Here is a 16106-nt window from a genome sequence, read left to right on the forward strand (position 1 = left end):
CTAATCAGGATGATCTCATCTTGGGATCCTTTAAATTATATCTGCAAAGGCCGTCTTTCCAAAAAGTCACACTCACAGGTACCAGGGGTTAGGACTTAGATGTATCTTTTGGGAGACATAATCTAATCCTCTACAGGCTGTGTCTTCATTATGTGAACATATGTATGCTAGGATCCCTTCTAGAGTAACCATATGAATGGGGAAGGAATGGTAATTCCCAAAACAGAAAGGAGATTGGGACACTGTTCCCAAAGAGTCTTCTGTACTGGGATTGTACCTGGGGGAAAGCCATGACTTGGAAATATCTCTCAGCCTCTCAGCCCAGCTCTAGGTTTGAAATGCAATTGTGCTTAAGTGTAAGTAACTGATAGTAGATCTGTGTTGCTCTGACCGGGATAGAGGGAGGAGAGATTGAGTAGTTGGAGCGTTATTGTCAAAGATAACTAATTGTTTTACTATGATGGCAAGATGCCACCAGGTTTTCCATCGTCGTCATCCTCTGGAATATTTTTTTGAAACTGTAAATTCTCTCTCCAAACAGCAGTAATGATAGCAACAACCCCTGCCTTGGTTTTCAGGGGAAGGGAGGTAAGAAAGGAAACTAACTTGGAATGTGACACACAAAAATAACCAAGAAAATTTTGGAAAAAATAGGTGTTACAAAGAGGAACTCTTCCTATGACTTTTAAAACTTTTTCTGGAGAATTCTATAAGTAAGTAGAATAATGTTATGAACCCTCATATTCCTGTCACTCAGCCCAACAACCATTAACCCAGGGCTAATCTCGTTTCCTCCATAATCCCATCCACTTCCATCCTGCTCGTATTCTTTTGGAGTAAATCCCAGACATTGCGTAATTTCTTCTGTAGATATTTAAGTACGTACGTCTTTTTCAAAAGCACAGCAGTAGTGTCATTATTACGCCTGGATGTACGTTTGTGTGTATCATTTTTTTTAAATGTCCAGTTCGTCTTCAGACATCTCATTACCTCATAATTTTTTTTTTTTTTTTTTACAATTTGAATGATCATCCAAATAAGAGTTGGTCCTTATGTTTTTTATCTCCCTTTTAACCTGTAAGATCTCCCCTCACATTTGTCTGTCTCCCTGTCTCTGTCTCTTTCTCTCCTTCTTACTGTTTGTTGAAGAGATTTGGTTCTTTGCAGTGATTCCCACAATGTGGGTTTTGCTGATGGCATCTCTGTGGTGTGCTTTAACTTATTTCCCTGTATTTTCTGTAAATTGAAAGTTTTTTCCAGAAATTTCGTGAGATTTAGGTTCAGTTGTTGTTGTTGGGTTCAGATGTCAGAGCAGAGAAGACTTCTTCATAGGTGTAATGTGTTCTTCGATAGGAGGGACGTAATGTCTGAGGGTTTTCTTTTTTCTTGATGTTAGCTGTTGATGCTTGATGGCTAGGTCCATTAATTCCTTAGGAATTTCAAAATGGTGATGTTCTAATTCTATCATTTTTTTTCAGTTATTACATGAAATACTGCTATAAAGAGAACCTTCCCCATATGTACTGTTTGGTTTGCCCAGTAGTACAGTTTGAATAGGAAAGACAGGATATATACATGATTCTTTCTGCTTGTTTACTAAACTTCAAAATAATGTTTTTTTCTTTTTTTTAGCATACTTCAGTGTTGACCAGTTAGATTTTATTTTGTAGAGAAATATAGTGAGCTCATGGAGTTAACCATAATTGATGTATTTCAGTCCTCTTTCCTCTTTTTTTATTTTACTTTATTTTATTTTTTTTGAGGAAGAGTGGCCCTGTGCTAACATCTGCCACCAATCCTCCTCTTTTTGCTGAATAAGATTGGCCCTGAGCTAACATCTGTGCCCATCTTCCTCTATTTTATATGTGGGATGCCTGCCACAGCATGGCTTGGTATGCAGTGTGTAGGTTCGCACCTGGGGTCTGAACCGGTGAACCCTGGGCCACCGAAGCAGAGCATGCGAACTTGACCATTACGCCCCCAGGCCAGCCCCCTCTTCCCTCTTTTTTAAAATTCATTTTTGAGAGTCTATTTTGGGCCCACTTTTTAGAAGCAGCTAGAGAGAGAGAGAGAGAAATTTAAGTAAAGTTCAAGTCCTATGGCGGGGTAATGATTTTCATATATAACAAATGAATTCAGAAGAGTGAAAGAAAATAGCATCTTCCAAAGGGGACTTCTTGCATCTGCTCTGATAACCATCTAATAGTGCTAGAACTCTCTTAGGAGTTAATTTGCAGTGTGGTGAATTTGGCTGCGTGGTGGGCAGTCTTCAACACAGTAGTTCAATCTCTATTTACCAGGCTGAATATTTGTCTTTTACTTTACTTATTCTATCAGGAGTCTTAAGTTGGTTTTAATGTTGTAAGTACATGGATTAAGATGTATTTAAAAAAAAAGCTCCAACATAAAACACCTGCCTCCCTTCCCCCAACAGGCTTATTTCATTGCCTGATAATATAAAGGGTATTATATTAATTTTATCTTCCCAGTGTTTGCAAATCCCTTGTTTGCTAAACGTGCAATACCTGAAATGAAAGGCCTATAACCACAACTCGTAATACCATTCATATTAGTTTATTTAGTAATAAACTAAATGAGAAATTTAATAATAAGGATATCAGATACTATAATTTCAATCTGCATATGTAAAATCATGTAATTATAGAACTAGAAATTACCTTCAGAGGTCACCTCTGTGGCTAAGTGAGACATAGACAGTACCTAGCTGTCTTCTATCCATCTATCCATCTACTAGTGAAACGTATTTCTTGAATATCTCCTTATCCCTGTGCTGGGTGCTGTGATATCTCAGTGAAGAAAGCACACATAGTTGTTGCAATTGCGATGCTTTTGGTTTAGAGGGAGAGATTGCCATAATCTTAGTTGCCCAATTATATATTAAATACATTCAGACAAAGTCCACTGTGCTGGGAGTGCCTTTAATATGGGAGTCTGACCTCATCATGGAGGTTAAGGGAGGCTTTCCTGACAAAGTAACACCTAAGATAATACTGAAGAATGAATAGAACTTATCTAGGCGAATAGGAGAGGGCAGAACTTTCCGCTTATAGGAAATGCGTGTGCCGGCTCCCTGTAGTGGGAGGGAAGATGGCCAGTAGGAAGGCCTGAAAGAATGCCAGGAACAAGGAGAGAAGTTTGAGACGAAGCTGGGAAGGTAGGTAGGGACCAGACAGTGTAGGTCATGGTGGCTGATCTTGAAGATTTGAAGTGCAGAGGGAATTTATTGAAGTGTCTTATCTAGTGACTATCAGTGGTTTCAAAAATTCCTATTCTGGAGCCGGCCCTGATGGCCTAGGGGTTAAAGTTCAGCATGCTCCACTTTTGTGGCCTGGGTTCGATTCCCGGGCACAGAACCACACCACTCGTCCTTCAATAGCCATGCTGTGGTGGTGGTTCACATAGAAGAACTAGAAGGACTTACAACTAGAACATACAACTATGTACTGGGGCTTTGAGGAGAAAAAAAAAAGAGGAAGATTAGTAACAGATGTTAGCTCAGAGTGAATCTTCCTTAGCAAAAAGAAGAAAAACATTCCTACTCTGGCTGTGATATGAAGATAACATTAAGTGTTGGGTTTGGGATAGGTAGATATCTATGTGATGAATTTAGGTGGCTGTTACTGGAGTTCAGGGGAGGGATGTTGATTGCTTGCACCAGAGATGGAGGGTAGTAAATGGATTTGTGAGATAGTTAGGGGGTGAAGCATTTGAGGTGGATTGCATATGAGGATAACTGAAAGGGATATGTCAAAGGTGACTCCCTGATTTCTGGCTTGCCTGACAGGTAGATAGGGAACATTAGAAGACCCAGGTGTGTGGGAAGAGCCTGAATTTGGTTTTGGACATTTTGAATTTGAGGCACAATTCAGACATCGAAGTGGGAATGTTTAGTAGGCAGCTGGATATGCCATTTTTGGAAATGATATCCCCTGAACACATTATACTGTGAATAAGTGTCATAATATCTAATCAGATCTTTTCTGCCCTGATTAAAGTCTTTACTTTAATTTGTGAAATAACTCTTCTGTGTGTCTGTGTACCTCAAACACAGACAGCCTGCTTGTCAAAGGGCTAATTCCAGTTCCCAAAAATGTTCCTCAGAAGTCTTCTTTCTCTGACACGTTTTTGTGTCTGTGCTAAACTGTGGCTGAAGACAGGTTCTGAATAAATGACACTGGCTATTTCATTGTTTATTTAAATTTATGCTCATGCTGTCTATCTAGGAGATCAGATTTAATCTTCTATTTATGTTCAGAGACTCCTTCCTCACTTTGAGATTACAAACCTTTTTTTCCTTTTTTCACTAATAGAAAATGAAAGTAGTGTGTACTTTTTTGAAAACTCAAACAATGGCACCTGTAGATAATGAAAGCAGAAAGTGGTAAAACTTTTCCTTTTTATTATCTTCTCTTTCTTTTCTTGTTTTTTTAAAATTCACTTTCTCATTGGGCCCTGAAGAAAACTAGGAAGTGGCAGTACTGGAAATGCTCAGGGCTGCAGGGTGTCTCAGAGGTTCCTCCCAGTCTTAGTCTTGGTTCCCTCTGGAATAGAGAGAAAGCTTGGGTGATCTGAAATCAGATCCAGACGCACAGAATCAGGGACGAGCTAATTGCAGTGAAATTGGAGTCCCATTTCTAGATGTATAAAAAAGTATCTATGAATGCATACATTAAGTGTTTTAAAATTGGATATTCTATTTATATGTTTATTGTTCTAAAACTTGCTTTTTTCCACTTAATATGTGTTGGACATCTTTCCATAGATCTGTTTACATCCTTGTGAATGGCCGCAGAGTATTTACAATGTGGGTATATCATATTTTAACTCTTTCTCTGTGGATAAACATACGTCTTTTTCTTCCTTTTTTTTTTTTTTTTTTAAAGATTTTATCTTTTCCTTTTTCTCCCAAAGCCCCCCAGTACATAGTTGTATATTTTTAGTTGTGGGTCCTTCTGGTTGTGGCATGTGGGATGCCACCTGTACATGGCCATGTCTGCACCCAGGATCCGAACTGGCGAAACTCTGGGCTGCTGCAGCGGAGTGCGCGAACTTAACCACTCGGCCATGGGGCCGGCCCATTTCTTCCATTTTTTTTAAAGATAACAAATAGAGTGTAATATTTTATTCTGGGTATATGTAAGGGCATTTCTATAGGCTGGGTTCTTAGTAGCAGAGTTTATGGGAAAAAGGGTATGTGCATTTAAAATTTTTATGGATATTGCCAAATTGCTCTCCATAAAGGCTTAACCAATGTATGTTCAACATGGAAGTGCTTATGTCCTCATTCACTCATCGACACCTGTTATCATGAATCTTAATTCTTCTGTGATTTGCTTATCTATATTCTCTGCTCATTTTTCTATTATATGATTTGCCTGATTTTGTTGCTTTTCTTGTTTTATGGATATTAATCCTTTGTTTGTCATATGTGTTGTAAATATTTCATCTCAGACTATCTCTTATATTAACTTTATGTTTTGTCTCCCCTGAAAACCCTCCCCACTAACTTTGCTAGAACTATCTGGAATTTTAGATACAGATTGTCTTTTTTTGGTTCTTTTTTCACATTTCTCCATCAAATCCTCTCTTAACAATTGCTTTAATCTTTTTTTTTTTTGAGGAGGAGGATTAGTCCTGAGCTAACATCTGCTGCCAATCCTCTTTTTTTTTTGCTGAGGAAGACTGGCCCTGAGCTGACATCTGTGTGCATCTTCCCCTGCTTTATAAGTGGGATGCCTTCCACAGCCTTGCATAGGTCTGCACCTGGGATTTGAACAGGCGAACCCCAGGCTGCCAAAGCGGAACGTGCACACTTAACTGCTGCACCACTGGGCTGGCCCTTGCTTTATAGCCATATTTGAAAAATATTAAAGACTTGATTGTAAGTTCTTCTGGTATTCTTTCTGATCAAAGTTCTTTGTAGTCTACATCTTTTATTTCTTCAATTCTCTCTTATGCTTTATCTTAAAAAAATAATAGCTTTATTGATATATAATTCACATATTATAAAATCACCCTTTTAAAGTATACAACTCAGTAGTTTTTAGTATATTTACAAAGCTGTGCAGTCATCATGCATTATCTTTTAACTGGAGAACTTCTTTAGGAAAAATTTTCAGAATATTATGTCTGAAGATATTTCTTGTGTCTTCATACATTCATCTCAGTCTTTTGGGGGGGGTAGGTTTATTAAGTTGTATAATTCCATATACATTGTTTCATTGACTGTTACGAATGAGAATTCTGATGCCAAATTAGAAATGATGTCCGTCTAATGGTCTTTATTTTATAGCTTTCATTTTACAAAATCTAGAAGGATTTTCTTTTTCATAGGATTTTCTTTTTATCTTTAGAGTTGAGAAATGTCTGCAATCAATGTTTTTAGCTATCTTGCCTAGCACTTTGTAGCCATTTCAATTTGAAGACTTAAGTCCAGTGAGATTTTCTTTTACCCTATCTTTGAACTTTTGCTTCTCCAGTAGTTATGTTTTCTTCTAATTCATTACTTTGATTTTCAGCACTATTGAAACTATTAAACCTCTTTCTGCAATCATACAGAATTCAATAAAAAATATTAATTTTATAAAAGTAGATCTCAGATGCAGAGTAACAATGGCTTGAAAACAAGAAAAAGAGTTTTGTCAGGAGAGGTGGAAAATATTAGGAGTTAGGGTGGGTATAGAGTTAGTTTTAGGCACACTTGAGGCTTCATCGTTCATTAACTCTAAGTCTTGTATTTGCATAGCCTCATTTGTAAAGAGTAAAAACAGTTGTAATCTTTATAGTATAGTTACGTGTATTAGATTCTCACAACTTTTTGAAAAAATAACCAGATACTTCACTGACATACTCTTATTTATTCTTTAAAACAACACAAGAACTGGGCTTGTTATCGTGATTCTAGGTTGCACAGATGAGGATGTTGAGGCTCCCAGGCATTAAGCGGTTTGCCTCTTGTTCCCTAGCTAATTAGAATTAAAGCAAGGATTTAAGTAAAAATTAATCTGAAACCATTTCTCTAAACCCACATGAAATATTTAAATAATTTAAATAATTATTCAGTTGAATTTACGGCGAATGTGTTACTGTTTGCATGGATCTGTATGTGATTCGATTAATGCTATCATCTTTCAGAAATTATCTATTCATGCTACACTCTTGCTAAAAATATAGTACAGACTCAGTTATCCACACAGTAAAATCTGGATCCATAAATAAGACCAAGCAAGACCTAACTTAAGGTTAAAAAACTGGACATCCTTTATCAGCCTCAGTGGTTCTGTGAACTCCCTGGAATTCAGTGCAGATACAATGGATGTGCTTTTCTTTGTGATTCTGCTGCTTTCATAAAGGGGCGAGTGACCCAAATTGGTTAAAAATCGTAGGTCTGTTATCTGTCCTCTCCAAAACTAGTCGTGACAAATAAATCATTACATATGGGAAACCAATATAGTTTCACGTGCAAAAAAGGATTATTTAATGAATCCATATTTCTTGAAAGAAATTCAGTCACAAATTCAATCAACACTGATCATCTAAAATGAGCACCATTTGAACTAATCGTTAGGCCCAGGGAGTGGGCTTATGTTGTTACTTGGTGAGTCCTGGACTTTCTCCAGCTGTATATAAATGGAGTCGCTTTAGCTTAAATCAGACGTTAGAGCTGATTTCCAGTTGCATAAATGTTGAAGGCTGGAAGACAAGGAGGCTTCTGAACATGTAGAGACTGACCCTCTCACCAAGGCAAACCAGAGGAGACGCCCCCCCATGATAAGTCTGGGTTAGATACTGAAATCTAGGAACTGCTTATTCAGTGATGATGAGAATTTATCCACTAAATATAGCTACAGACCTGAGATTTCATGGTCTTGTTTAACATGGAAGCACAGGCCTGGGTCAGAGCCTTAGGGGTTTGTATCATCTTGAGGAAATAACTTTCAAAAAGCAAGCCTGCAACCCTGAGGACTGTTGAGTTAGCCTTGGTGAATTTATATATTTGGAGAAGTCAGGTCTCACTGAAGCTCTGAGGAGCCTCTGTAAACTGCTCTCTATGACTGAGGCTGGACATTCACACGTAGGACTAGATTCTTGATAAATTGGCTATAGAACAGTTGTGATTTCTATCTCCAGGTCTTTGTAAAGGAAAGTGTGAAGAATTGTGAAGAGCTGGAGGATATACTGGAAGATACCATTCCTTAAAGTCTAGGCTCCTCAGCTACAGAATGGTTCTGAGTCTGTAAAAGTGAATGGTGTGAAGAATTGCGAAGCAGGAATTTATTGTGAAAGTTTGGATGTTGAGATGTCTTCTTCCTAAGCTTCAGAGGAAGAGGATTCTAGAAACTCAGTATCAATAGAGAAGGTTCTCAGAAGAATCTGAGCAGTCCCAAAGGAAGAAAACAAGCTAATACCTCTATTCCAAAGAGGGCTCCAAGAGATGCCATGCAGCAGATCTTATTAAGACAACTACAGTTCATTCCAATTTTTTATTTGTTTTTTAAATTTATTTACTTTACTTTTTTTTTTTTTTGACGAAGATTAGCCCTTAGCTAACATCCACCACCAGTCCTCCTCTTTTTGCTGAGGAAGATTGGCCTGGAGCTAATACCCTTGCCCATTTTCCTCTACTTTATATGTGGGACACCTGCCACCACATGGCTTGATTAGTGATGCGTGAGTCCACACCCGGGATCCAAACCAGTGAACCCTGGGCCACTGAAGCAGAGCACGCGAATTTAACCGCTGTGCCACTGGGCTGGCCCTTCATTCCAATTTTTAAAAAATTTACTCTTTAATTTTTATTGAGTCACAATGAGATTAACCGACCATATTGTTGGTCAAAATAAAGTACTGTGGAATTGACACCATACCAATGTAGGGTGTGCCAGAAAAGCTAAATCTGTTTGACATCCATAACAGAATACACATGGGAGAGAGAATCTTAGGGGAAAGCTTCATGCAGTGTTGAGACCTCTGTGTTCATCGGAGGATCCACACAGGAGAGAACCCACACATGTGGTATCTGTTACAAAAGATTCATTCCCAGGTCTACATGGCATGGTCATAAGAAGATCCATATGAAAGAGAAAACATACTGTTGTAAAGATTGTGGAAAATGCTTCAACTACAAGAGAAACCAAACTAAACCATATGAGTGTCTCCAGTAGTGCTGTGGAACAGAAATATAATGTGAGCCACATATGTAATTCAAAATCTTCTAGTAGCCACATTAAAAAGTAAAAACAAACAGATGACATTAATTTTAATAATGTATTTTATGTAACTCCATTTATCAAAAATATTATTTCAACATGTAACCAATATAAAAAAATATACTTGATATTTTCCATTCTTTTTTGTGTCTTAAGTCTTTTAAATCCAGCGTGTATTTTATTCTTACAGCGCATCTCAGTTTGGATCAGCCACATTATAAGTGCTCAGTAGCCACGTATGGCTATTGGTTAACATGGTGGACAGTGTGGCCAAACCTCTTGTCAGTTGGAAAACTTTAAATGCCATAAAAGAGTATACTCAATAACGCCTGACATAATTGTACCAAATGGTACCAATATAAAGTCCAAGTCTTGTCCTAGCCCCAAAACAAAGTTAACGGTGATTTGTAACCTGCTTTATTCTGGATAGTAAATGATATAATACATGTTAAACACTTAGCTTACAATAGGTGCTCCTAAATGTTAACAACCATGACTAAAAAATAATTACTTTTTTGCATTTAACAATTATTTTTTAAAGATTTTATTTTTCCTTTTTCTCCCCAGAGCCCCCCAGTACCTAGTTGTGTATTTTCAGTTGTGGGTCCTTCTAGTTGTGGCGTGTGGGATGACCCCTCAGCATGGCTTGATGAGCCATGGTGCCATGTCCGTGCCCAGGATTTGAACCAGTGAAACCCTGGGCCGCCAAATTGGAGTGCGTGAACTTAACCATTTGGCCATGGGGCTGGTCTCTAACAGTTTTTTCAAAAATTTCTAAGATTTCTTTCTAGTTCCCAGGGAGATCTTTATTTAAAAAGGCTAATTTGTGACAACATGGATGAAGCTGGGGGGCATTATGCTAGTGAAATAGGTCAGACAGAGAAAGATGAATACTGTATGGAATCACTTATATGTGGAATCTAAAAAAAAAAGTCAAACTTATAGAAACTGAGAATAAAATGGTAGTTCTGGCCGGGGCTGGAGGGGTAGAGGAAATGGAGAGAGGTTGGTCAAAGGGTACAAACTTCCAGTTATAAGATGGGTAAGTTCTGAGAATCTAATGTACAGCATGTTGACTATAGTTAACAATACTGTATTGTACAGTTGAAGTGTTCTATGAGAGTAGATCTTAAGCATTCTCACCAAAAAAAAAAAAAAATCATCATTCAATAAATGATACCAGGACAATTATTTAACTATATACCAAATATATTCCAAAGTAATTAAATTAAAATATAAAATCAATAAAGGACTGGAAACAGGTATTGTCATAAATTGGGGGAATGTGAGTTGACTGGGAACCTGCAATGTCAGGGGGACCACTGATGCCTCCTTGCTCTCCTCTGCCTGCTTCCCCTGTTTTCTACGTGCCCCACGATTGGTAGGGGACAGGGTTAGAGGAAGAGAGGCAAGAGTCCTACTTCACTGGCATCACTGTGGTTCTTTCTTGGCTATTGCAATAAAAAAAAGTAACCATATGAGGTCATGGATGTATTAATTAACTTGATTATGGCCATTATTTCACAATGTATGCATATTCATGTTGTATATTTGAAATATATTGCAACAGTATTTGTCAATTTTCCCTCAGTAAAACTGGAAAAAATCTCCTAACAAAAATTTAATAACTAGGGGAAAAAATGAAAAGAGCAGGCTGTTCTTCTTTTTGATATATTGTCCTCCTACCTCTTACAGAGAATAAGGAAAAAATTTGACGTTCTACTCCCCACTCCCATTAACTTTGTTTTAATGGGGGTTATTTGTTTTGATTGGTCCCCTGACCGACTCTTTTGAATGGCTGATCCATTTCATATGTCTGGTTATTATTCATGTTCTGCTAATATTTGTAAATGAAGGACTTGATTATTCAGTATGGGTCACTGATGTGGTCCCTGCCTGCAATTTTGTGGGCTAATGTTTGTTTCTTTCTGATTGATTTTCCCCCAAGTGTGTGTAGGGAGGTGGTTGAAAGGTTGGTGGTTTGATTCTTCAGCTCTGCTTCTCCTCCTTTAAACGTGTTGGTTGGGAGCTGTCCACTTGTAGGCCTCTTCTTGGCTGTGCTGTAGAAACAGCTGGGTGCGTGTAGGTGGCTACTGTGCAGTGGGTGTGAGTGTTCCAATTATTTAAAAATGGCAGGATTAAGTGCCTGATTAGAATATTTACTTTATGTCTATAACACTTAACATGTTGTTATATTTCTTTACAGGAATACACATGGCTTGATAAAAGCCATTATGAAATTATTACAAATACAAGCTCTTAAGGAAGGACAGGGTGGGGAGAAGAATATTCAGGATATATATAATATTAGGTAAGCCTTTGCTCCTTTCTTTAAAAGTTTTTGTGTGTGTGAATTGTTGACTAAGTTATGAACTGAGAGATGCTAATCCATTAAGAATTAATTATTTAATTCAACAGTGATTTTGGGTCTTGACCTCTCAGGAGGTTACTATTTCAAAGATTCTAAGGATTGAGATAGAGTTGACAACATGTTGAGTTTCACCAATGTGGGTTTTATTTAGGGTTGCTTCCTTGGAATTGAAATCTGTTACCCAAAATTCAGGTCATTCTTTTGCTCTCGGATATATAACCATCTTTCCAATACTATGAAAACTGAAGAGTTCATCGAGCAAATGTACTTAAAGCAGAGGGGGGTTTAGGTTAGGAGGGAGGGTAGACTTCCTCACTATATGAAGTAATAAGAGACTATCCAAAGGTTGTCACCCAGGACAAGGTCAGTAGGTAGGAGCATTGATTTACCTTTTCTTTGTCATCTATAGAATGTAATATGGTAGAATTATTTTAAAAGGAAAATACACACAGCAACAATTACAGTAAAATGCATTGGCTTCTTTGTGGGGGAGTTGTGGACAAGGGAGGGTACCATACTTACTTGTGAAGGTGACCTTGTCTATTGCCTTAAACATCCCAGAAAGCCATTTCTTAAGAGAGGAGCAGAGGACCTCAGAAGATGCCATGTAATCAGTGTATATTGTCCTAGGGACTCTGTTCAGTGATGCATCCAGAATGTGTCTGTTTCATAGGAATGAGAACATGGGATCAGAAACAAGGGCACAGGTTCACAGGGGAAAATGGCTTACACAGGTTATGGCAATCCAACAGGGAAAGTAAATCAGATACTTGTGACCCATCATTGGCTTGAGCATAGAGCACCTGCTGTTTTGAGCATTTGACACCACAGCTATCAGAAGCTGTGAGAGAGTCTCTCCAAAATACATAGTGGTACCTCTTACTTGTGTATATCTATAGTGCTTTCCTTTCGAGAAGAAGTAAACAATGGCTCATGTATTGCAATGATATTTCCTGAAATTTTAGGGCTATTTATGATCTCTTTTATTTTTATGGTACATTTGCAAGAGTTTCTTGTGCCAATTTTTTTGAACAATGTCTGATTTGCATTCTGTATACATTTTTCTTAACATCTGTTTTGAATGTCTTCATAGATACAGAAAAGTTGGAAGAATGTAGTACAATGGATTAATAAATTCATTGTTAACTTCTTAGTTAACCCAGTTTATTTTTAAGTAGGTGGCACAAAAGGAAAATTATTTATTTGAAAATACTGTGGAAACTTGGGGTGTGCAGGGTAAACTTTTCCAAATTGATAAGTATGCTTTTCTTTTTTTTAACACGATGTGGTTTGTGATACAAAGTTTTCATTTCAGGTTTCTCCTCCATCCATTACCTTGACCAGAATTGAACCTAAGGAGCAGATGAGCTCATCTTAATGTTTCTAAATGAGTCATGTAAACATCTGCATTTTTTTCTCATTTTTAAAAGAAATTCAGAGTCTTGGGCCAGAGATCCAGGACAGAAAATAATTCCATTTCGTTGTTGTTCAGTGGGGGCTATTTACTTATTTTAAAATAGGAAAGTTACTGAAATTTTTCATTTTTATATAACAGTATTATTGACATATAGTTCACATACCATACGATTGACCCATTTAAAGTATACAATTTTCATGGTTTTTAGTGTATTTACAGAATTATGCAACCATCACCATAATAATTTTAGGACATTTTCATCATCCCTGAAAGAAATTCCTCTCCTTTTAGCAGTTGCTCCATATTTTCCTCTACCCGGTAGGGTGTTTTTAATTCAACGGTTCTCAATGCTGGCTGCTCATTAGAATCACCTGGATGTGCTTAAAAACAAACATAGGAACCATCAAATACCCCAGACCAGCTCAATCAGAATCTCTGCTGTGAGGCCTAGGCATTTGTAGTTTTAAAAAGGCCCCAGGTGATTCTGATTCACAGCGAGTACAAGATGGTAAGTCAGCTGCTCTCTAATGTGCGGGCTAATCACCTGGGACCTTGTTGAGTGGCAGCTTCTCTTTGCTTAGGTCTTGGGTGGGTGCAAGATTCTTGTCTAACAAGCTCCCGGGTGATGCTGCTGTTTCCCCACCATGCTAGGGAGTAGCAGAGCCACGAGCAGCATTAGCAGTACCTGCGAGCTTGTTAGGGATGCAGAATCTCGGCCTGCCTGAATCAGAGCCTGCATTCCAGTAAGATTTTCCAGGTAATTCATAGGCACTTTAAAGTTTAGGAAGCACTGGTTTAGATGATGGTATGAGGAAATTTTCTATTATACAGAAGAATTAGAGTTGCTCCCCTTTTCGTACACAATTGTCCTCACTGTGTGTGAGTGCAAGACCTCAGTCATCTGTAATATTTCACCTGTTTTCCTATTTATAATTCATTTTCTTCTGTAATTGGTTCTTCTAACTGCAGTTGTGTTTTCAAAAGACAATATGTGTGAGTTTTGGATAGGGAGCCTAGTTTGAGGAGCTGAAATCATTCTGGCTCTATAAGGTTTGTCTTTAGATTGGTGGCACATTAAGAGGTCCAGAATCAATCACCTGAGTTGGCATAATCCACTAATGTTTATGGAGAGCCCTTATGTGAATGGCTGTTTGGCACTATAAATCAGCAGAGTGTATTCGAGTGTATAAGAACCTTAAGTTCCTCCAGGGGGATTGTGGATGGCAGAAACAGAGGAGAGGTGAGCCTGAAGAGCACATTCCCCTCAAGAGAGCTATGATTACCTGAGCCAAGCATAAAATTGTCATGCTGTTTTAGAGCCTTTTTTCCCACATGTTGGTTAGCAACATCCAGCCTTGGAGAGGTAACTGATGAGCTGTGTATGAAAGCATCAAAAGGATATGAGAAGCTTAGAACTCCACCGAGAGGTGTTCCCTGGTTATGCTGTAGGATTAATTTAAAATGGAAATAGTATGACAATTGTAAGCTTTCTGGGCATGAAACTAATCTGTGTTTTATGGTGTTGAGGATTCTGCTAGTATACAACTGGAGTTTATTTCTTACTTCTTTTTGTCCTAATAGCTGATTAATTTGAATTACAGTAAAACAGAATATCTGATCGTTTTAAAGGGTTTGTAACGAATTTCATAAGTTCTGCCAATTAGGGAGTGAAGAGAGAGGGAGATGTGAGGATCCAGGATGTTAGCCAATGGCTTCCCTTCATTGCTGTGAATTTCCTGAAGGAGCTCTAGAGAGGGCATTCTCTTTGTTGAACTTAAGGCTCAGTGGTTCTCAAACTTCCTGTGCATAAGAACCACCTGGGGAGCTTGTTAAAAGGGCTGCTTCTCTGGCCCACTTTCCAGAAATTCTCATTCATTCAGTAGGTTTCGTGTGAGACTCAGGAATCAGCATGTTTATCCAGCTGCCCAGTGATATAGATATAGGTCATTTGTGGATCACATTTGAGAAATATTGCTTGAGCCTCTGGGAGCTTAATGGTACAACATATGAGCTGCAAGGAACGCCTTAGGGTAGACTAGGGGGGATCTTAAATGGCTTAATCATGTCTCCTTGCCTCTCTTCCCTATTTGGGAGGCAGAAGGTTTGTATGTTCCTAAAGCATGAAGGCACCAAGTTCATTTACTATGTCTATCATGGATAATAGAGAGGCGAAGAGTAGACTCAAGGAGCAATTCTAAAGGAAAAGCAGTTTAATGAGAGCAAGCCAAGTGCAGATGTAAGAGAGAGAATGTCAGAGACTAAACCTCTTTGCTCTGTTCAGTGAAATAATTCCATGGTCCTGACAAGTTAGTGTTCTTATGGTCAGATAATGGATGGTTGTAGGAGCAGGAAGGGAAGAGAGCCCTCAGCACCCTCTTAGAAAACAACACTGGTTTTCAATGTTTACAGTGCACGAGGAGATTATCCGCAGAGTTGTGATATGTATGTCTGGGGCATGGCCTGGAAACCTGCATTTTAACAAGATTTGGATGCACAGGTAGTGTGTTGACCATGCTTTGAGGTATGTTCTGGTAGAGTATTTGTAGCTAATAAAGTTCATATTGCTGAACTGCACCCTTCTTTAGTTTTGTGGCTTAAACAAGATTAAGAGAGGAATATTTAAAGGGAGTTTCAACTCCCAGTGCCTTGTAGGATGGGAGTAACTGGAAGAACAGTGCAGTACATTTGACTACTGTGATTAAGTGGAGAGTATCTGCCAAGGGTAAAACTGCAGGCCCGTGAGTCTCATCTCTGGTTGCACATTAGAGCCCTCCAAGGAGCTTTTAAACAAGCAGATGGCTGGGCTCTACCCAGGATGACTGGAGGGTCAGCCTCAGGCATTGGTATTTTTTCAGAGCTTCCTAGGTGGTTTCCAGAGTGCAGGTAGGGTTGAGAACTGCTGGCTAGTTGTTGCAATGAGGCAATGGGGATTCATTGTTGCCAGACCTTCATATCTTTCAATATTAATAACATTTTATGTAAAATCTCCTGACTAGTAAATGTTGGAAAACAATTCAGATTTTTAAAATTACCGGATAGGCAGACACACTTCTGCTCTCAGGATGCAATCCAAGGGCAACACATTTGT

At 38.4% G+C, this 16106-nt stretch overlaps 1 protein-coding gene across 9 annotated transcripts in view; it reads left to right on the top strand.

Moving 5' to 3' along the window:
• The window catches only part of FOCAD (focadhesin), a 269315-nt gene that overhangs the window by 40052 nt on the left and 213157 nt on the right, over positions 1-16106 (top strand). For 5 of the 9 annotated variants that reach the window (XR_011497231.1, XR_011497230.1, XM_014845338.3 and 2 more), the window contains exon 5: positions 11437-11541. The exons of 2 other annotated variants lie outside the window; for them this stretch is intronic. Coding sequence is in view for 4 of the 7 variants with exons in the window: in XM_014845338.3 (XP_014700824.3) it covers positions 11437-11541 (105 nt within the window). In the remaining 3 variants the exon portion in view is untranslated. Of the gene's footprint in view, positions 1-8151; positions 9208-11436; positions 11542-16106 lie in introns of those variants that run through there. 2 more of the 9 variants (XM_070495363.1, XM_070495364.1) reach the window with 2 other exon arrangements.

This window comes from Equus asinus, chromosome 23 (assembly GCF_041296235.1).
Source record: "Equus asinus isolate D_3611 breed Donkey chromosome 23, EquAss-T2T_v2, whole genome shotgun sequence".
Taxonomy (NCBI): domain Eukaryota; kingdom Metazoa; phylum Chordata; class Mammalia; order Perissodactyla; family Equidae; genus Equus; species Equus asinus.